This window comes from Marmota marmota, unplaced genomic scaffold (genome assembly GCF_001458135.2).
Source record: "Marmota marmota marmota unplaced genomic scaffold, marMar, whole genome shotgun sequence".
NCBI classification, from domain to species: Eukaryota; Metazoa; Chordata; class Mammalia; order Rodentia; family Sciuridae; genus Marmota; species Marmota marmota.
The window spans coordinates 13,487,557-13,510,626 of record NW_026000205.1 but is presented as its reverse complement, the minus strand read 5'-3'; the positions used below and the strand labels follow the sequence as shown (position 1 = coordinate 13,510,626).

Genomic DNA, 23,070 nt, shown 5'->3' with positions numbered 1-23,070 from the left:
TCTTGGACTCAAAAGTGTCATTTGTCCTATTTTTTGTTGTGTTGCATTATAGATGAAGAATATAGTTTGCATGATTTTTTTTTACCATCAAGGTTTTCTTTATGTTTTTATAAAGATTGACAGTATTCAGACCTGTTCCTATATGTGAATTTGAAAAGGTGTGTTTGCTGTTGTTGGGTTTCAGAGTTAAATATCAATCTGTAAGATCTACCTTACCTTGTTGTTGTTTTTAAGTCTTCTATCACTTTTACTAGTGATGTGTCTGGATCTGTCTTGGACCAAAGGAGGTGTTTTCAAGTTGCCTGTTATTAGTGTGTTTGTATCTCTTTGGGGTATTATCTAGAATGGGCAATAGTTACATAAGCTAGGAATTATTTTCTTTCCCTCAGCCTCTAATTTAAAATGGTATCCTTAATTGGCAGCTTGCCTGGCATACTTTTCTTTCTTTTTAAAATTTTTTTTTTAGTTGTTGATGCTATTTATTTATATGCGGTGATAAGACTGGAACGCAGTGCCTCACATATGTGAGGCAAGCACTCTGCCACTCAGCCACAACCCCAGCCCTGGCATGCTTTTCTTAATTGGTATATACTTCACGTTATTTTCTACATTTTCATTTTTGTTGCATAATATTGATATACTGTTCTTTCACCTTTACCTTTCATCCTCTAGCCTCAGTTCTGTAGTTAAATACATTTACCATATGCCAATGACTTTCTGGTTACAGAAGTTCATTCTCTGGGTGATTCCTCAGGAGGGCTCATGTAATAATGCATTCCTTGAATCATTTTATACTGGTAATTATATTCTTCAAGGTCATTTTGGCTGGATATGAAATCTTGGATTTTGGGGGGGTTACTGCGGTTTGAAACGGAGGTGCTTTACCACTGAGTTACATCCCCAGTGTCCCCGTCCCTGCCTTTTTTTTTTTTTTAAATTTTGAGACAGGGTCTTACTAGGTTATTATGGGCCTTGCTAAGTTGCTGAGGCTGGTGTTGAACTTGTGATCCTCCTGCCTCAACCTCCTGAGTTGCTGGTATTACAGGCCTGAGCTACCATGCCCCATAAGAATCTTAAATATACTGCTCCAGAGTCTTCTGGCACCAAGTGTTAATGTTGGTATTATTATTTTTTCCTTTATAAGTAAATTAGGGATGGCAGTGGGGACAAGAAAGGGAAAATGGATGCCCAAAGTATTTTTTAAAGCTCCATAATTATATCAGAATATATTTTTGTTTCCTATTCTAGTTTATACTTCCTAATCATGTCGTATCCTTTTACTACATTGGTTGAATGGTTGCGCCTGTCCTTCAACCAACCTTTCCACCACAGGAAATAGTTTTGAAATTAGTTTTTAGAATTCTGGTTAATTTCATTCTTTTCTTCAGGGACTCCAATTATACATGTATCAGAACTTCCTTGTTTCTGTCTCCTTATTTTCTCTCAAATCCTCTTTATTTCTGTTTGGAATTTTTCATTTTCTTCTTCAGGTCCTCTTTTTGCTGGCATGATCCTTTGCCCTCATGTTCCTTCTTGCTTGCTCTTTATTTCTGAAATTATTTCACTTTCTGAAATTGTTTTGAAGCCTGACACAACATGGGCTGTGTATGCAGCCTCAGCCAGGTGGAAGGCGTGTATCCCAGACCCGCCTCCTGGGACCTGAGGTTCTTCCATGCTCGGTGTGGTTTCTGTTCCTAGCAGCTGTTCCTGTCATCTTCAGTGGTTCAGGGGGTGCTTCTGTCCTTCTGGAAGGAAGGTGTTGTGGGGAGCTGCTAGGATCCTGGCAGGCTGAGGACATTACAGCTCTGTTCTCTAACCTCCACTGTTGGTTCTTGAATCTTCCTACTGGGAATCCCACCTGTGAGCCCTCTGGGTGGGGCTCATAGTGCTTCCATCCAGGGTGAGGTCAGTGGCAATGCTTCATTTCCTCATTTATGTTGAAGATGTTGGCTACAGCCTCTGCTGTTCCAGTGGCTCTGACTATTTTTATGAAGGGTTTTGTGCGGATTAAAAATCTATCTTGCCACCCTGATGTCACAGCCTAGGTGAGCTGAATGAGGTGGAGCTGCCAGGCTCCAGGCAGGTTGTATCTGTTACCATAAAAATTAAATAGCAAAACAAAGTAAACTCTACTTCCTCTCATGGTTTATAGGCACACCAGCTATCGAGAGGATGGAAAAGCATATTATGAAGGTGGACAAGAACAGACCCTGGACCAGAGTCCAGAAATCCCTATCATTATATGAAAAGTATATGCAAGAGGCAGGGTGTGGTGGTGCACACTTTTAATTCCAGTGGCTTGAGAGGTTGAGGCAGGAGGATCACAAGTTCAAAGCCAGCCTCAGCAAAAGCAAGGCACTAAGCAACTGTCTCTAAATAAAAATACAAAACAGGGCTGGGGATGTGGCCTAGTGGTCAAGTGCCCCTGAGTTCAATCCCTGGTACAAAAAAAAAAAAAAAAAAAAATTTTAAGTGTATGCATGAGAGACACTGGGACTATTAGAACTGACTTGTTGCTATGGTTAGAGAGATTGGTCACAGTTATTAATAACAGGTTAATAAAATGGATGATACAAGTGGCTAATTGAATCATAAATTATCATATGAAATGAAGTAAGGAGTGAACTCCCCTCTAAAATATAATACTTAAAAACAGAGTAGAGTCAGGTTGGAAAGAGAAAGATTGCTCTAGCACTTGCAATAGTTGCCTCTAATTAATTTTAAGAATGCTTATGACATTCATGCATTAAACTTACCTTGATAGGCCTTTCCAGGTCTTTTTTTGTGAACCTCATCACAATGAGTCCTAAAATCGTCAGCCCATAAAACAGCCATGCAGCAAAACTGAAATAGTTGACTAAGGAGTTTATATCGCCAGGGATGATATAAATTGTCGCTATAATACCCTAAAAGAAGAATAAATTCTTAGGTCATTAGTACATAAAAACCAGATGCCCCTGAAACAGGGAAATCGTGGCAAAGCCTCTGTTAAAGTGGGCAGCTAGAACAGTACAAGTTGCAGACTTGATATAAAAATCTAGAGACAGTTTTAGAAATGCTAGTTTCAAGACCATAGCAAACACACTTTTTTTTTTTTTTTTTTTGTATCAGGGATTGAACTTAACCACTGAGCCACATCCACAGTCCTTTTTTGTATTTTATTTTGAAACAGGTATCATTAATTTGCTGAAGCTGGCTTTGGACTCGAGAGCCTCCGGCCTCACCCTCCTGAGCCACTGCACCCAGCTAACAGACTTTTCAGTGAGCCACAAAACAAGCTCTAAAACTTTTGAGGAACTGAGAGCATAGACTACAAACTGAGACTAGGAGGCTGTGGAATTAGTTGTCAGGAATACAAAGACCAAAAAGACCCATCCGTTTAGAAACAGTCACTTGAACTGTGAGATGATGCCAACATGATTTTTTTCCTGGTTGATTCCCAGAAAAAGGCAATGGAAACAGGAAGGAGTTGACAGGAAAGGAGACCAGACAATGCTGCACATTCACTCTTTAAAATGTTTAGTTCTCCACAAATGAATATATCAAGCCACACAATCACAATGCACCTGGACAGAAAGCATGAGTGCCCCTGGAGTGCTGACCAGGCAAGGAGAAGTCTGATGTGGTCCTAGACCTACCAGATTCTACATTGCAAAGCTATAAGATGTTCTCATAAATACAACAATAGCACAAAAAAGGACCTATCAGACTGAGTGAACCAGGAACACATGGGAATGATAATAGAGGCAATTGTAACCAATAAGGGAGAGAGGCAATAAGTAATATTGGGATGACAGGTAAATGTTTGAAAAAGAAAGTGAGACAGGCCTCACCTTGAACTACCTTCCACACTGATCAAAGAGCTAGAGTAGAGTGCTAGGGGGAAACCCAGACAAGCACTTTAAACAATCTTGGAAGGCAGAAGGAAAGTTCACCTGTGGGAGATAAAAATTCAAGCCTGTTATGGTTTAGATACAGGTGTCCCCCAAAAGCTCATGTGTGAGACAATGTGAGAGAGTTTAGAGGTAAGTGATTGGGTTATGAGAGCCTTAACCCAATCAGTGTGTTAATCCCCAGTAGGGATTGATGAGTGGTGACTGTAGGCAGGCAGGGTGTGGCTGGAGGAGGTGGGCCATTGGGGGCCTGCCCTTGGGGTATATGTTTTGTGAGCTGAGCTGCTCCTGGTGCCATGAGCTCTTTTCCTCTGCCAAACCTTGAGCCCCAAGGAATAGAGTCAGCCATCTATAGACTGAGAACTGTGAGACAGTGAGCCCCCAAATAAACTTTTTCTCTTAAAATTGTTCTTCTCAGGTCTTTTGGTCATAGCAGCTAAAAAGTTGACTAAAAAAAAGCCATTGTGGGAAATGCTTAGATTTTTTCCATAAAAATTATATACAGCTAGGTGGGTGGCACACACCTGTAGCCCCACTACTTGGGAGGTGAAGATGGGAGGATCTCTTCAGCCCAGGAGTTCAAGGCCAGCCTAGACCCCACTTCCCATTCCCCCCACAAAAAAACTATACATGGTCATCCCTCTGGATCCTTGGGGGATTGGTTCCAGGACTCCTGTGGATACCAAATGCCCAGATGCTCAGGTGTCTTACATCAATTGTATTGCTTGCACATCGTCTGTATAATCCTCTCATCTGCTGTGAGTCATCTCTGTAATGCCTTAACACAGCGTAAATGCTGTGTAAATAGGTGCTGTACCATATGTCTGTGGAATAATGACAAAAGTCTATGTATGCTTGGTACAGACTCATTTTTTTTTTCTGAATGTATTTGATCTATGGTTGGTTGAATCCATGGATGTAAACATACCCATTTATGCAGAGCAGAGTGGTACAGACCTGTAATCCCAGGTACCTGGAAGACTAAGGCAGGAGGACCGAAAGTTCAAGGCCAGCCTCAGCAACTTAGTGACACTGTCTCAAAAAATAAAAAAGGATGGGAGCAACCCCTATTAGGTCCCCTCTTGCCCTGCGGGAGTTCTGTCTCTTCTCACTTGAATAAATCCTACTCTTTGTATGCTCAAAAAAAAATGGGGGGGAGTGGGGAATTGGGGTTGTAGCTCAGTGGTAGAGCACTTGCCTAGCACGTGTGAGATCCTGAGTTGGAATCACAGTACTGCAGGAAAAAAAAAAAAGGCTGGGGTGTGGGTGCAGTCCATGGCAGAGCACTTCCCCAGTGTGTACAAGGCTCTAGGCTCCATCCCCATCGCTGGGGGGTGGGGGTGGGGGTGGAGGGTAAGACCAGGTGTTGGTGAGCGTGGGGGGGGGGGGCTTGTACAAATTTAAATGAAACAACCACTTAGAAAAAAGTTTGGCAGTTTCTTCGAAAGTCATAATTTATGAAGAAGTATTGATTATACAAGGGTAAAATACATCTTGTGTTTTATTTTCTTATACTTGCTTTGTAATTAAATATTCTAATAAGCATAATAGAAGTGGTTAAGCATAATTTTGTAAACTACTAAGAAAATAAACCAAGTCTTATTAAATATTAATGTACCATACTGGCTGGGTGGTTGGTTGGTTTATTTTTCTGGAGATTGAACTCCAGGTCTGTATATGCTAAGCAAGCGCTCTGTCACTGAGCTACACCCAAGCCTACCATGTCAATGCCTTCAAAACAAAAGTGGCTTTATTTTTCCATCTCAAATACAACATTATATAGTGAAAATTTAATTCAACTGCACCTGGCAGCTCCACGGCTTTAAATAAACATCTACGTTTTAACCAGAACTAAAGTTAATCATAAAGTTAGATTATGACCAAGCAATTCTATTCCTAGTAGCTTATCAGAGAGAAATGAAAATATTTCTCCATATAAAAACACATACAGTGCTGTGGTTGTGGATAAGTTGTAGAGCACTTGCCTAACATGTGTGAGGCACTGGGTTCGATTCTCAGCACAACATATAAACAAATAAATGATAAAGGTTCATCAATAACTAATAAAAATTTAAAAAATAAAAAAAGATATTGAGTCCATCTACAACTAAAAAATTTTTTTTAAAAAACTGCATAACAGTCAAAACTAGTTATTCAAATGTTCATCAGATGGTGAATCCATATAATAGAATAGTATTCAACAATTAAAAGGAATGAACTGATACACACTACAACATGAATGAACCTCAGAAACATTTTGTTCCTAAAAGAAGTCAGCTGCAAATGATAGCATTTAGATGAACTGTCTAGAAAAAGCAAGGTTACAGAGACAGCATATCTGTTTAGGGATGGAGGTTGAAGTAAAGAGTAACTGTAATTAAGCATGAAGGAAATTTTTTGGGTGATGGGAGTGTTCTAGAATTAGAACAGCTTACAGGTTGACCAAAATAGCTGAGTTGCACAATAGCCAAACTATGGAAACAATCTAGGTATTCTTCAGTGGATGAATGGATAAAGAAAATGTGGTATATTTGTGTGTGTGCACGCGCACACACACACACATACACACAATGGAATATTACTCAGCCATAAAGAAGAATGAAATAATGGCATTTGCTGGTAAATGGATGAAACTAGAGAATATCATGCTAAGCGAAATAAGCCAATCCCTCCAAATCAAAGGCTGAATGTTCTCTCTGATTTCTGGATGCTAACCCAAAACAAGGGAGGTTGAGGAGGGGAATAATAAAAATCCATTGGGCTAGACAAAGGGAAACAAAGGGAAGGGAATAGGAAAGACAGTAAAGTTCATTGGACATAACTTTCCTAGCCTTGTTTTTGAGTACACTATCAGGGTAACTCTGCAATATGTACAGCCACAAGAGTGGGATCCCAAATAGAGTAAGTTATATTCTAGGTATAATTTGCCAAAATATATTCTACTGTCATGTACAACTAAGAAAAATAGCCGAGTTGTACAATTAAAAGGGTGAAGTTTTAACAGGTCAATAACTATTCAGCCTTAAAAAAAAAATTCAGGCACAACAACATGATGAGCTCTTAAAATGTATATATTAGAAACTATTGGGAGCAACTTTTAAATTTTTTTAAATGACATTTATAATAGCATAAAAATATGAAATACTTTGGAATAAATGTGACCAAAAGATATATAAGAACTATATATTAGTTCTTACTACTCAAAACATTTTTGAAAAAAAAATTATTAAAACAGACAATCTATGCCTAGGACTTAGAAGAATCGACACTTCCAAGATGGCAGACTTGCCCAAATTCCAATTCTGTAATTTACAACCACAGGGATGGCCTTAGAAATCATTATGCTAAGTGAAATGAGCCAACACAGTCCAGATCAAAATCCTCAGAGTTTTTTGGGTATAAACTGACAAGCTGATTCTAATGTTCATATAGAAATAGGAAAACTGGCTGTCTACATGCAGAGAAATCAAAATCGGACCCTTCTGTCACCCTTTATACAAGAATCAAATCAAATGGATTAAAGACACAAAACTGTAAAATTACTAGAAGAAAACAACAGAAAGGCTACAGGGCATTGGTCTCAGCAGTGGTCTCTTGCCCGTGACCCCGAAAGCACATGCGGTAGAGGCAACTAGACAAGTTGGGTTACATCAAAGCAAAAAGCTGCATGGTGAAGGGCACCGACTGTGAAGAGACGACCTTCTAAATGGAGAAATATGTGCAAATCATACATCAGTTAAGGGGCTTATCTCTACAACATGAAAGGAACTCACTCTGTAACAAGACAGCCCTGTTAAAAACAGGCAAAGGCCCCAAACAGACATGGTTCAAAAGAAGACGTGCAAAAGACCCAGCAGATAACGAAAAACCGTTCAACATCACTAATCAGAAAATGCAAACCAAAACTACAACGAAGACATCACCTCCCTCCTGTTAGAATGGCTATTTGCAAAAAAGAGAAAGGACAAGTGTTGGCAAAGATGCAGAGAAAAAGGAACCCTATACACTGTTGGTGGGGATGTACATTTATACAGCCTTGTTGAGAGACAGCAGAGAGGTTCCTCAACAAACCAAACAGAGTTACCTACCATCTAGCAATCCCATTTCCGAGTATGTACTAAAAGGACTAAAATCAGTGTGTCAGGAGAGAGATATACATTGTAGCGTTATTCACAATAGCCGAAATATGGACACAGCCTAGGCAGCCATCAACAGATAAATGGAAAAAAATAATGTGCTATAAATACACAATGGAATACTAGTCAACCTTTAAGAAAAACATGATTCTATCATTCACAACAACGTGGATGGCTTTAGAAATCATTATGCTAAGTGAAAGAAGCCAAGCACAGAAAGGCAAATATCACATGATCTCATGTTCTTGTGGACTCTAGAAACTTGAACTCATAGAGGAGAAAGTAGAATGGTGGTTACCAGAGGCTGGGGATGTGGTGGATGGACAGGGAAAAGGAAAATGTGGGTCAATAGGTACAGTATCAGGAGGAATAAGTTCATGGCACAGCAAGGTAACTATAGTTAATTATCAAGTACACGTTGGGCTGGGGTGTACTCGGTAGTTGAGCATTTGCCTAGCATGTGTGAGGCCCTGGGTTCATGCTCTAGAACTGCAAAATAATAATAAAACATACTTCAAAATTGCTAAGAATGGATTTTAAATGTTCTCATCACAAAGAAATGATAAGTATGTGAGGTGATGTATGTGTTCACCAACCTAATTTGCTCATTCCACAATTTATAAATGTATCACATTGTATCTCAGAAATATATACCATTATTGTCAGAAATAAAAGAAGCTGGGTGCAGTGACACACACCTGTAATCCCAGCAACTCAGGGAGCTGAGGCAGGGGGATTGCAAGTTCAAAGCCAGCTTCAGCAACTTAGGCCCTAAGCAACTTAGCAAGACCCTGTCTCAAAATGAAAAATATAAAAAAGGGTTGGAAATGTGGCTCAGTATTTAAGTGCCTCTGGGTTGAAACCCCAGTACCATTAAAAAAAAAAAAAAAAGTAAATTGTATGTAGAAATGCAAAGAATTTAGATTAGTCTTTTTCTTTTTTGCCCTGCTGGGGTTGGAACCCTGGGCCTCACGCATGCTAGGCAAGAGCTCTACCTCTGATCTGCCTCCCCAGCCTGAAGCGCTTTTGTTAAAGAACAAAGTTGGAGGACTAGCACTACATGTACATTGATAGGTTCAAAGAATGATTCTGTGGTCCACATGTGGTGATCTCATTCAGAAATATATCCTCTGGACTCTGGACACTGGGCACAGACATGTCCCAGAATGTTCTCAACAGCAGCTTTTATGGAAGCAAGCCACCCAGCCTGTGAGTGGAGCATCTGTTGCATTATGCTGCCTCGTGAAGGAGAATGGGCATTGGTAAAGCCAGACCGAACAGGTGGGTGAACTCCACCTGTTTCTGCCTAGTTTTCTGGGACCTCACCAGAGCTTCTTACTTTGGTGTTGCAAAGACGGAGCTGAGGAGTGGCGATGGAGACTTATAAGGCCTGCAAGCCCCAATGATTAATATCTGCTTAAGGGGAAGTTTGATAATTCCTGGTCAAATTTGTGTGTATACTAAAGTAAAATAAATAGTGAAAAAATGCAACATAGAAAGGACCAGGTGGAAACCCTGTCACTTCCCTCTGCCTCGTGTTGAAGTTGGCAGCATTTTCCCCTCATTTGGGATAAACTGATGTGACAGCGCCAGGACTGAGGGCAGCCACGTGGTCTCCACGTGCAGGTGGCCAGCATGCTGTGTGGACCAAGCCCCTCCCTCTGCGGCCTTCTGAGTCCTGCTTAAGCCACGAGGGGTTCTACCTGGCCGAGCCCCCAGCACCTAGGGCTTCAGCCCGGGAGAGGGTGGCGGGGTCCCCTACCTGCCCGCTGTAAAACAGGTCCCATTGGCAGCACCGATGGTTGAGAACGCCACAAAAAGTGGAACGACCCAAGAGGCAGGATAGAGGACACGGTCACCAAACGTCTGGCAGGGGAAGCAAAATGAATCCTGAGGGTCTTCCATGGCCTCTAGGAGCTGCTGACCCAAAAGAGCTACTCGCCCTCCTAGAAGACCCAGGTCCCCACTCTCCTCATTGGGCACAGCCTCTGGGACCGACTCTGCTGGAGCAGGGAGGTGGAAAACCTCTTCAGGGTATCTCAGGATTTGGGGTGGTGGCAGAAGTCTCCTACCAACCACTCCCTGGCGTCAGTCCTAGACACCCCACTATTCAGCTGCTCGCTCCCTTGACCCCTCACTCAAAATGACCTTGCTCTCTGCCCTCCTCCGCCACCCACTCTCCTGGTCATGGGTGACCTCATTGTTAGACAAAACTGCATCTCTTCCATACTCTGAACCCCATCACCTCCTTGTCTGTTTGACTCATTTCCTGTGGTCCACCAATACCACCTGGCCTCCAGCCATGGACCCCCGCCCAGTATCCGCTATCTCTGGTGCGGTTCCTTCTCATCCTGTCTTCCTGCCTTGCTCAGCTGGACTTCCAATTACCTCTTTCAACTTTTAGCATTCTCCCTCGGCTTCCTCTTGTTTGTCAAAACCCCCAATCTGGCTCAATCCAGCCCTCTGCTCAGCCACAGGCTGCCCCCTTGCCTGGGAAGACTGGCGAGGGGGTGGGGTGGGGGATGGATGGGGAGGAAGAACCCACCACCTGCTGACGGTCTCCCCAACCCCAGGCCTCTCCCTTTGGCCAGCGGGTAGGTAGTCCCTGATCTGTCCAGGCTCCTAAATGACTTTACCCTCCTCCTCACAAACCACAGCCCCTTCCCATCAGCACTCACCACAGCCACCGCCTGGGACTGCAGGAGTTCTGTTGGGGACATCACAGCAAAGTAGGCAATGTTCATGAGGATGTAGCACACCGTCACCAGAGGGATCCCAATGACAATGGCCCGGGGCAGGTTTCTGGAAGAGATGGTGACATGGGAACACAGGGTCATGTGAGATTGTCATCTTTGTCCAGCCCTTCCCCGCTGGCTGCCCTCCACCTGCTTCATGTCATGGGATAGGGTCACAGATGCCCTTTCTGAGCCCACCCCTGCCAGGGACGTGTGGCACAGCAGAGCCCCAGCAGGGACGAGGCATTTCCAAATGAGAATTTTCCCTCTCACACTCCAAGGCAGTAGAATTAAATTATTTAAAATAAAATGAGGGGCTGGGGATGTAGCTCAGTGGTAGAGTGCTCGCCTGGCATGCACAAGGCACTGGGTTCGACCTCAGCACCACATAAATGTGAAATACAGATATTGCATCCACCTAAAACTAAATATTTAAAAAAATGAATAAGGAAGAATGATCACTCAAAAAACAACCTCCAGGGAAATTAATAAAATAAAATAAAATGAGCCAGAGATAAAGGGAGTTCAAGTTCTTCCCTCCCCTTGGCAACCATTTCACTGGCCCAAACAAAGCCAGACTCTAATGGGTGTATAAGGAGCTGACAGGAAAACTTCTGGGCTGGTAGGGTCAGCTCCCAGCTGAGGGGTCGAGTGCTTGCCCAGCATAAGGCCTGGGTTCCTCCCTCAGTACTTAAAAAAGAGCAAAATCTGGAAGTAGGTGGTGGAATAGCAGGAGGAAGCAGCTCCACTTTTTGCCTGGGAGGAGAAATTTGCTTTCACACACGTCGTATTCTGCTTCCTCACCTGAAAGGGTCTTTAAGCTCTTCTGTGATATAATTGAGTTGATTCCTGGAGAAAAAAAAAGTAGGCAAGGGTGACCTGTAACTTGTGACCTGACTTTCTTGGCTAAGATCGTGAAACACACAGTAATAAATGTCAGCCTCATTTAAAATTCTCCACCACAGGGAGCTCTGCTGCCGGAACGCTGGGGCGGTTTTTTTTTTCTGGGAAGCCCTGGTGGCCTCGTGGCCCAGGGCCCTTCCAAGACCTACACATCTGTCTGTCCGTTGGTCAGACGGGAATCACATGGATTTTCAAGAATGTTCAGGAGTGGGGAGTCTCCAGGATACTTTGGAAACAATGAGAGACTGAACGGGAGATGAAACTCACGACTGCTTGGCAGGAGTGACAGCCCTGCACGTGGATGGCCACCCTGCTTCCTTAAGTCACACAAGCATGGTCACATCAACTAAAACTACTGTTTTCAAGGTTTAAATTGTTAAATACACTTGGCCTTGTCAAGCACAGGGCAGCCCCAGATGAAGCCTGCCCTGCTTCTCACCAGAGCCTCTACGCCCAGGGGGCCTCTTTCTGGGCCTCCTTTTTGTTTGCTTGTTGAAGATTCTGCCTGGGGCTCACTACTACCTGCCCACCCGAGGTGCCACGTCCAGGACAGGACAGGGAACAGGCTGACTTGGTGTCCCTGGGGTCTGAGGGCAATAGAAAGGTCAGGGGTGGGGCACTATACAAAAGGCAAATGTGAGATGAATTTTAGAGTCCCACCCAACCCCAGAAAGCAGAGGCCTTTGTTTTCCATAGAGTTGAAATCAGAGGGGGGCCTTACCAGCCGTCATAGGCCCAGAGTCCGTTGTAAAACGCGAGACTGACGGTTCCCACAGAAAGTTTCGTGCCCTCAAAAGAATTTTCAAAATTCTTTGTGTTTCCTGTAATCAATCCAAACAATGGACAGTGGGTGTCAGCTGACCACGTCTCGACTTTGCACTCCTCTCCATGAGAAAGAAGGGCGTGACTTGTGACCCCCAGTTGATAAAACAGACTGAGGGGCCGGCCACCTACAGCTTCTTTGGGGCAGTCCTGCCAGGCTTGACGCGCACTCACGCGCAGGACTGTTCCCGAAGGAAAGCAGGTGTGAGCTGGGCAGTGTCCACCCTTCTGCCTTGCTGCCACTCACCCTGGGCCAGGAGAACGAGTCCACTGATGATGATGACGGCCACGATCACCAGTTTGGCTGCCGTGAAGAAGTTCTGCACGTAGCTGCCGAGCCGCACACTCAGTGCATTCACTGTCGTGATGAGCACTGGGAAGGGCAGGAGCGGGGCAACATTATGTGCTTGTGGTTTTTCACAGGCCCTGGGACGTCTCTCTACTCCCACTTCCACCCCTCTCCTCACCACATTTATGTCCTAAACACAGGGAGGGGGCAGGGTCAAGCACGGGAGTTGAAAGATCTTGAAAATGCACTTGATGGTGAGCTTTGTCATCCAGCTGGGCTGCCCCAGAGGATGATGGAGAAGCAGCCAGGCCTGAGCCGGGGACACGGATGACCCTCAGCAGCCCTGGCAGGCCTAGGGGTTTCTCGGCACCAGCAGGAACGGCCCAGCCTGCCCTGCTTCTCCCCGGAGCCTCTAGGCCCCTCGGGCCTCTTTCTGGGTGTGGAGGAGCTGGGGCCAGACTCCCTGACCACCAACTGTGCCAGGCTTTCCCTGACCCCTAACTGGGACTCCAGGGTTGGATACTCACTGATAGCAGCTGCAGCCAGGCATTTAATGACTGTCTCAGGAGGCTTGCAGCCTGAGTAGAAGGGCGCACACACGTACTCAGAGAAGCTGAGGCAGATGATGGCAAAGGATGAAGGCTTCATGACCATCAGGCTGGTCCAGGAGAAGAGGTAGGCAGGAATGGGGCCAAAGGCCTCCATCAGATAGGGGTACTCGCCCCCTGACTTGGTGATCATTGTGCCAAGCTCTGCAAAGCACAGCGCACCTGGAACACAGACAGGATGGGCCACCCGGTCCCCTGGTGAGGTGTTGCCCTAGTCCCAAGGAGCCTCCCTTCCTCAGGGGTCTGGGCTTCCAAGGGACCACCATGTCCTCTCATGACAGCCAGCCTGGAGTTTGGACTGAGGACATTTAGTGTACCCTTATTTGCCACATGCGCATCCAAAGTGAACCCAGCAACAGCAAGGGCAGCAGTGCTGTGTGTGTCCCCACATTTGACAGGAAGGGGTCCACGGGGAGCAGGTCTTTGTTACCCAGTGTTGCAAGGATCCCACAGGCTGCCCATATGATGAGACAGGGCCCCACGGTTTCCGTGTTGCTGAGCACAGACTTGGGGGAAATGAAGATCCCAGAACCGATGATGGTGCCCACGATGATACAGATGCCACTGACCAGGCCCACCTGGGACATGCAGGAAGGAAGAAGAGTCAATGCTGCCACCCCAGAGGTCGCCGGGACCAGAGGCAAGTCCTCAACACCCATTTATGGCCAGCGCAGCTAGACGGCACATCCAGGCAGGTCCACCTGTGCCAACAGCAGGACAGTTTGGGGGCTTTGCTTGTATTGAAAAGATGGATCCTCATGACAGCCCCCTGAGTTGGGGATACCACACCACCCCCATTTTACTCCTGCCCAGGATTAACAGGTGGGGCAGACCTGGCTCAGGTTGCATACTGCCAACCAGCTCCCCAGAAAGACTCACTTAGCAAACAGGTCAGCACCAAGGCCCCTGGGACATGCCATTTAGCTGGGCAGAATAGAAAGGATTTCTCCACCAAGCAGACCGTGGTCAGCACTTGGAGTCCTGGCCAGAGGAGCCACTTCAGCAACAGAGACCTCCCGGGGACAGAAACACTGGGGGACTGAGAAACTTCCTGTGGTGCCATTGTGTAGGGGAGGGTGTGGGCTTTCTAAGAACAACATCCAACTCAGGTACATACTGCACCACTACCTCCCCATGAAGTTTGGGAACAGGACAAATGAATCCACGGCAATAGAAACTCAGGGTTGGGTGGGAGTGGGGAGGTCCTGCCTTGAAAGGAGCAAGATGGAGCTTTCAAGGTGATGCATTTATCAAAACTTCTCAAACTGAGCACTAAAGAGCTGCATCCTTCACTATATGAGAATTATATGCTAATGGGGGGTGTGCTTTTTTAAAGGGGAAAAAATTTTCTTGACTCAATAACTCATAACATCAACCCTTTGAAGCTGCCCAGGCATGATTTCCAGAGCAGGGAGTGAACAATGCATGGGTTAGACCAGGGTTAGATCCCAGAGGGTGAGGAGGATCCCAGTGAGGCTGGCTGCCCAGCGCCCTTGACACACACAAGCAGGGGCTTCAGCTTCCTGAGCGCTTCTCTTCCTCCTCCTCTGGCTCTGTTCCTGGCTGGTGGTTTGGCTCACCAACATTTGCCCTATCCCCATCCCAGACCCTTTCTCTTGCAGGGTTCTGGTTTGGACAAGGTCAGCCATTCAACCTATAGTGTCCAAATGGGTTTAGAACATGCCTGGGGTTTGCTTAGCTGTGCTGTGTGGCTGAAGGGCCACAGGGTTCTGGAAGGACATCACTGGAATCAGGCCTGAGACTGGCAGAGAGGGAGAGTGTTGCTGCCGAGTTCCTGGTTCCTGCCTCACTAGATTCCTCCAAGATACAGTTGTCACCACTACAGATGCTCAAACTAGGAGGATCAGATATTGGGCAAAGATGGGATACAGCAAACTCAACCATCAGGAGAGCTTCTCTGACCACCCCTGTAAAGGCCATCAGTTTAAGCAAATACTGGAATCTCCACATGCTTGCCCAATGCATGGAAGCATGTTCATGAACTTCCCATATAAATTCTCAGAAGAGTATGCTGATTTCACTCACCAGCACAAGGTAAGTCCAGAGAACTGTTCGTTTTAGGATGTACTTTGCAGAGCAGAAATCATATCTTTTGGTTGCTTACTAGGGATCAGTGGGGACTTTGGTCCCTGCTGCCTGTCCCTCATTCAGACCTGACAACCTCCCCTCTCCCACCCACCCCGCCGTCCCCCACACACCCTTCCTTACCTCTTTCTGGAGGCTTGTGGTCTTGGGTTCATTGCTCTGGATCGACTTCTCATCCTCTCCCCGTTTTCTCAGGCTCGTCTCCCCCATCTTTTCCTCCTGCTAGTCCCAGGAGGCTGCAAGGAGGGCATGGGCCGAATCTTGATTCGGCAAAAGCAGACAAGATGCAAAGGGAAGCTCAGCCAGGGCTCATCTGGACTAGTGCATCTGCATGGTGGGATCTGACTCCCAAAGCAAATCACTTGCTCGTGTCTCGGGAGAGAACAGGGGCCAGTCCCTTAGGGACAGTTTGCTCAGCCCCAGGAATAAAAATCAGTCATTGATACTGCTCAGGCGGTGGGAAACAGAGCTTTCTGGATCTTTCCCAAACCTCAGGTACTTGTTTTGCCCCCCTCCTGTCAGGCCCCCGGCCTCCTGGCTCCCAAGCCACATCCTTGTCTCCTGTTCCTCAGTCACAACACACTTGAAACGCACTCCAGCTCCATGCTTTTTCAAAAGTAGAAAGAAATAGCTTAAAACACACTGGAATATACTCAGTGGAATCAAGGCCAAGGCCAGGGTGTCTGTCCCACTCTTCCTTCTCAAGGTTAAGACAGCTCATGCTAACAGATCCACAGCTTCAGTGGAATGATAAAAAAAAAAAAAAATTGCTGAGGGACACTAAGAATTAAGAGATGGTCATACCTTCCTCCTAAGTAAATTCTCTGTCCAGGTCTCCTTCAAGAGAGCAGGGGGCCTTACCCCTCTGGCCTTACCTTTCTCCTTGACCTTGTAGAGCCAGGGGAGCTGCCGGCCTTACTGACTACCTGCGTCTGTACAGTTGATCCCTAAGGAGGGCCATCTCTTATGCCCAGAAGAAGAGGAAGCCAGAAGGTACAGAGGTCAACAGAGGTAATTATTAAACATGTCCTTCTCTCTCTTTTTTTTTTTTCCCAACAATGAAACAACAATGATACACCACATGAGAAACGGAGGACCAAGCCAGCCAGTTTCTCTCCCAAAAAATGCTTTGTGTGTGTGTGTGTGTGTGTGTGTGTGTGTCAAGGTCCAAAAAACAAACAATCCCAAACCCAAACAAAACAAAACTAGATTTCTCCAGATCAGCTACATCCTGTAAGTGAAAAATCTCTGCAATAAGTAGGAGTCATGCTTGTTTTCCCCTTTGGGAATCAGGAGATAAACTTTGGAACCAACTATTTTATTACCTTAATAGGCTATATATAGAACTCAAGTCAGGGAGAAACACAGGTAACTCTGGTGTGTGGCACTTGACAATTGTTTTCCTCCCCACCCAGAGGAGAGGGCTGGAAGGTTGGCGCTGCCCTGGGGCACCCATCTTAACTGCAGCTCTGACCAAACGTCAGGTTCTGTGGTGGGCTGTCCAGGGAGCCTAGGACCCTGTTCACTGGGCTGTAGAGTTCATTTGCCTGATGGGGAAATAGGCCAGGGGTTGGGGGGAGCTAAGGTCTGAGACTACAGAGCCCTGGCCCAGCAGCGGTTCTCCAGCAGGGCTCAGAGGGGGTCCTGGGGGACAGCGCTCCCCACCAGGCAGGCTCAGCCCCAGGTGGCAGCTCTCAACTCTAATCTCAGATCAGGCCTTCCTGGGGAAGGAAGCTGCTTATCACAGGGCAGGGTGACAGCAGGGAATGTCTGAAGCATTGTTGCTGTTATCTCCAGCCAAAACTCTCCCAAATTTTTCCTTAGGGTAAACTTAACAGCATTCCTCCATCCCAGGATGAACCAAAGGTCGGGGGACAGCGCTGGACTAGTGTCTAGGGTCACTTTGGGAGCACATTAGGGCAGGCAGACCTGGAAGAAGGACAGATATCAGGGCCATCTCTCTCTCCTCTTTTTAAGCAGTGAAATGTAAATTGCAGACTCCATGTGTTTGTGTGTGTGTGTTGCTGGGGATTGAACTCCCGAGGGCTTCCCATTTGCTAGGCAAGTGCTCTACCACTAAGCTACACCTCATGATTTTCTTACTTTTTAAAGTGCATTTACTTATATTATTTTAAAGTGCATTTACTTATATTATTTTAATAATGGGTTTAATTGTAATTGTGGAATATTAATACAAGAAGATAACACACCTGGATCATTTCCCTCTGTTATCCCCTCTCCCGTCTCCTCTTCTCTACTCAAGTCTGCTACTTTCATGTTCTTTATAGATTCCACATATAAGGGAAAACCTGGGATGTTTATCTTTCTGAGTCTGACATTGTGCTTAATGTGATGTTCTCTAGTTCCATCCATTTTTATGAAAATGGCATGATTCCATTATTCTTTATGGCCAAATGATACTCCATTATGTTATACACCATTTAAAAAAAAAATCCACCTATGAATGGTCAATAATTATTTGAAAAAACATTCAGTATCTGTAGCCATCAGGAAAATGCAAATTAGGAGTACATTACGGGGCTGGGGTTGTAACAAGTTGGTAGAGTGCTTGCCTAGCACGGGTGAGGTACTGGGTTTGATCCTCAGCAGAACATAAATAAATATGTCCAGCTACCAAAAAAAAAAAAAAAAAAGACACTGGGCTTCCATCTCTTCCCTGTTAGACTGGCTGTCACCAAGAATATAAAAAACAATGCTGGTGAGGATGCAGGAGGAAAGGGAACCCTTATTCACTGTCGGTGGGAGTGTAAATTGGTACAGCAACCATGGAAATAGTATGGAGGTTCCTCAAAAAACTAAAAGCAGATCTACCATATGACCCAGCTGTAGCACTCCTGAGCATCTCTCCCCAGGACCATCTCTTACAGTCAGTCGGAGGATACAGGGAACTGGGCTACCCCAGAGCCGGGGATACTGATTTAGAAGTTTGTCACCTCCCTTCTTAAGAAGGTCCCACTTGCTAGATCCCTGAGCAGAGTCCTGGTCCATGGGTACCCGAATGCCAGGGGAGTGGAAGCCTGAGGCCAGAGGCAGGGCCTGCCCAGGGGCTTTTGTGCACCTTAGCATATTTCCTAACAGCACTCAGATCACTGGCCTGTCTGTATTTACAGGACACTACAGAATGCTCCTAAGGTCAAGATTGCCCACCGTGGGCTGGTTTTTATTTTTATTTTTTAAAGAGACAGGGTCTTGTTATGTTGCCCAGGCTAGTCTGGAACTCCCAGGCTCAAGCAATCCTCCTGCCTCAGGCTGAGGTTCCCCTGGACTTCTTGACCCTCACCTCGTGCTGAGTTTGGAACATCTGAGCATGAGGATTCTTTGTCAAGCCTGGCTCAAGTTTCACCTCCCTGCTGTCAATTCCCTCTTAAAGTTAATTTCCCAGGAAGCTTTGTAAAATGCCATTATTTCTTAGATACCTGACAAATCTCTTGATCTTCCCTTTCAAAATGTGTGTTTTTTTCCCAGTTGCAAAGCTGCTTGCAGTTTGAATAACACTATCTTCATTTGATCTTACATTTGGTTCCCTGTTTTTATGGGTACTCCACCACTGAGCCACATCCCCAGCCCTACTTTGTATTTTATTTAGAGACAGGGTCTCACTGAGTTGCTTAACACCTCAATTTTGCTGAGGCTGGATTTGAACTCTTGATCCTCCTGCCTCACCCTGAGCCGCTGGGATTATAGGGGTGCACCACCACATCTGTCTTCGTTCTCTTCTTCTGTAATGGTTTTTAAACATAAAATGTGTTTAACCTGATGGTGTAAATCCATTTCTCCACAGTCTCTGGGATATCCATATGGACAATATTTTCTCTGATTTATCTTCCACATGACAGACTGGAGCTTTGACAAACATTCAGGCAGAGGCTGCCTTGTCCTTTGCCATCTAAAAATTATTTCAGACTTGTAGTAGTCAGTTTTGCATTACTGTAACAAAATATTTGAGGCAAGTTTTACTTTATAAAGGAAAGAGGATTATTTGGCTTACAGTATTGGAGGTTCAGGAGCATGGCACTGGCATCAGTCAGCTCTGGTGAGGGTCCTCTTGGTTGTGTCCCATCACGGCAGAGAGCAAAGGCAGGAGTGTATGTGGGAATATGCAATCACATTGCCAGACAGGAAACCAGAGGAACTGGGGTCCCAAAGCCCCTTCTGAGGGCACATTCCCAATTGACCTAAGGATCTCCTGCTAGGACTCACCTCTTAAGGTCCCACCACCTCCCACTCTGGCCACCCTGGGGACTGAGCCTTCAATACAAGAACCTGTGGAGAAACATACTTAAATAAGTAGGTCCAAACCACAGCAAGACCTGCCTTCAAGTTTATAAACTTTGGTTCTTTTCCTTCCTTCCTGACACTGCTGACAGTAGTTTAGGAGGGGACCCAAAAGACAGGTGTAACGTGTATGGCAGTGTTCACTTCCCTACCTGAGTTCCTACCAGAAGAACGTGGAGAGTCTGGAATATGCAATCTTGCAACGTTGAGGACTTAAGTCATCATACAACTATTAGCAAGGTAAGCATGATTTCAGTCTTATCTGGGAACAATCTTTACCTACACACTCAGGAACTCTTGGAATAGGGCAATTCTACCTTAGCACTTTGATAACATCTTCCTTCTTTCCTTTCTGCTCCCCTTCCTTCTTTCCCTGGGGATTAAGCCCAGGAACTCTGACATGCTAAGCATATGCTCTACCACTGAATTACACCCCCAGCCATGTCCTCATTTTTGTGTTCCAAATACCTTCAATAAAGAACCACCACTTTTTATAATCTTGTTTCTGTCTGCCTGGTGTCTACTACTTGGGAGAACTGCCCCTTCCTGTGCCATTCTGATGGGCCACCATTAGTGAGCTTTCCATTACTATGACAAGATACCCGAGATAATCAACTTATAAGGAGGAAAGGTTTATTTTGGCTCACAGCTTAGAGGTTTCAATGCATGGTTTCTTGGCCCCATTGCTTTGAACTCGTGGCAAGGCAGGACATTGTGGTGAGAGGGCATGGTAGAGAAAACCTGCTCATCTCATGGTGGCGATGAAGCAAAAAACAAGAGAGGAAGGGGTGAGGGTCTCAATATTCCCTTCAAATATATGTCCCCAACGACCTACCTTCCTTCCACTCCCCCCCTCCCAGGAGAGCCAAGGCTGGTGACCAAACCTTTAGCCTGTAAGCATTTGAGAAATGTCTAAGATTCAAACCACGACAGTTAAAAACCAAAGGACCCCATTTCCCAGCCGCAGAGGACTCTGGTGCCTAGCTCAGCTAGGAGGATGCTTTTCCCCAGGGAACACTGACAGTGTTCAACTATTGAGACCCTGTCCTAGTTATTCTCAGAACACCTTAAACGGTGTCTAGTATCTCTTTCCAAAATTTTTCTTTTTCCCCCTACATGTTGGGCATTTCCCTTAACGTCCTGTTGCTTACAACACAACCCTGGTTTGTAGAACACACTGCATTGTCCGGTTCCTCCATTTTCAAAGATCTATTCTTCATTGTGATAGCCAGGCCTGTCCCGAACAGGTGAGACACAGGATGCTCCGTGCTCCGACATTCTTGATAACGTAAGGGGCACAGGTACTCTTGCCTCAGAGTCAGCTAGAAGGAAGGCTAGCCACCTGTATTCGTCTATTTTCTGTTGCCAATAACACAGTCATAGATTGGGTAAGTTGTAAGGAAAAGAAGATGATTTTGGCTCACATTTCTGGCCAAAGGACAAGGGACCACATCTTGTGATGTCTTCTTGCTGATGGAGTCCTGAGGCAGTGTAGGGTATCACAAGGAGTGCCTGTGTGTGTGTGCCCCCTTTGGTCCCCTCTTTATAAAGCCACCAGCATTCAATCATGAGGGCTCCATCCTAAAGAATTTGTCAAACGTAATCACATCCCAAAGGCCCTACCTCTAAACACCATGTTAGATTAAGTTCCCTCCCCTTTAGCACCCCACTGTGGGACGGTATTAAGGGGAGGGAACAGTTTTTGAATCACCAGACCACAGGCACTCTACTCTCATCTGTCCTCTCTTTACAGAGGGCTGTCATATGAAGCAAGAGGATGGGGGAGGGCACAGCACACCCAGCACAGAGGTGGGGAGCCAACCTCGGGGACCTTGGCAGTGGTGTCCTGTCCAGCTCGAGGAACTGCCATGGGCTCCTCACGTCTGAAGTCTGCTTGGGCTCACTGACCACCTTCGTCCTGCTGTTTGGAGTCACTGGGACTGTAAAAGTAGACCCCCACAAGCGTGTGTAAACTACAACTGTCCTTCTCTAATCCCTCCTACACGACCATCATCAAAAATGAGCAAGAGTTGACTGGGCGCCCTGGTGCAGGCTGTAATCCCAGTGGCTCAGGAGGCTGAGGCAGGAGGATCATGAGTTCAAAGCCAGCCTCAGCAAAAGCGAGGTGCTAAGCAACTCAGTGCGACCCTGTTTCTAAAAATAAGATACAAAACAAGGCCGGGCATGTGTCTCAGTGGTCGAGTGCCCATGAGTTCAATCCCTGGTACAAAAAAAAAAAAAAATTAAAAAAAAAAAAAAAAAAAACGAGGAAGAGTCAAGCCTGAGGGGGTTGGAAGGGAGCAAGCTCTCCACGCAGACCTGGCACGGGCTCACTGCTCCCAGGAAATCCGAGGCCAAGCCAGCCAGGCCCAGGCCCTTCCTGACCGCCAGCTACCATGACTCCTGACACCAGCCAGTTGTAATGGAGCAGAGTAAGGCCGGTCATGGGCCACACTGAGTGCTCCCGGGCTACCCAGCTCCACCCTGCTGTGCTGTGGGTGGATAATTATTTGATTTTAGTTCAGAACCATCCCAAGGAGGCTCAGCCTCTGGTGTGCGATCCAGTCTGAACTTCACGTCCAGACAGCATACATGGCTCCTCCCTGCAGGCCGGGCCACCTGTGCCAAGCCCAAGGAGGGACCCTGCTGAGCCACCCAAGCTGGTCACTGTGCCTTTCACTCCTGATGGCAGCACAGGTGGGTGAGGGCCAGGCCCAAGGCTGGCTAAGCTCCAAGGGCCAAATACTAGGATGTTTTTTCCCTCAAATCTCTCCTCTCAAAAAAGTTACTGACAACACGGAGTACTGGAAGGTGTAGAGGATCCAGAACTCTCACAGATGTTTGCTGGAATGTAAAATGGTGCAGAGAGAGGCCTGGCAATATTATTATTATTATTTATTTTTTTGTGGTGTCACCTCTGATCTCAGTGCTCCCCTGCACAGGTCAACTTGAAAACTAAGAATGTCTCTTACCAGCTCCCAGGACAGTCTTGTGCCCAGCCTTCTCTCCCCACCCAGTTCTGATTTCCCCCAGGGCTGCTTTTAATTGCTGTCCAAGGCAGCAAGGCTCACTTGAGTTCCTGGGTCGTGTTTAATAGCTGTTTGACTTTGATCACTTTCAACCTGATCAGGAATTTCCATGACTTCTGTACTGGGACCAAGAAGAACAGTATGGTTTCCTTCTCAAACTGAGACCTCAGGATGGAATGAGCAGAGCCCTCCAGCAGTCCTGCTCCCCCTGGTCTAGCCTCGCCTCATTTCCCACCTCAACCCGTCAGAAGGC

General features: G+C 46.0%; 1 protein-coding gene across 1 annotated transcript in view; it reads right to left on the bottom strand.

Moving 5' to 3' along the window:
- Positions 1-16,510, bottom strand: part of Slc7a9 (solute carrier family 7 member 9) — a 28,958-nt gene extending 12,448 nt beyond the window's left edge. Inside the window, exons 1-12 of the mRNA XM_015497075.2 lie at positions 16,368-16,510; positions 15,616-15,752; positions 13,817-13,964; positions 13,306-13,548; positions 12,737-12,862; positions 12,389-12,488; positions 11,569-11,613; positions 10,708-10,831; positions 9,792-9,895; positions 9,369-9,419; positions 4,605-4,662; positions 2,757-2,906 (exon numbers count right to left, since the gene is read on the bottom strand). Coding sequence (XP_015352561.1) covers positions 2,757-2,906; positions 4,605-4,662; positions 9,369-9,419; positions 9,792-9,895; positions 10,708-10,831; positions 11,569-11,613; positions 12,389-12,488; positions 12,737-12,862; positions 13,306-13,548; positions 13,817-13,964; positions 15,616-15,702 — 1,236 coding nt within the window. The 5' untranslated portion in view covers positions 15,703-15,752; positions 16,368-16,510. The remainder of the gene's footprint in view (positions 1-2,756; positions 2,907-4,604; positions 4,663-9,368; positions 9,420-9,791; positions 9,896-10,707; positions 10,832-11,568; positions 11,614-12,388; positions 12,489-12,736; positions 12,863-13,305; positions 13,549-13,816; positions 13,965-15,615; positions 15,753-16,367) is intronic.
- Positions 16,511-23,070: the final 6,560 nt, after the last annotated feature.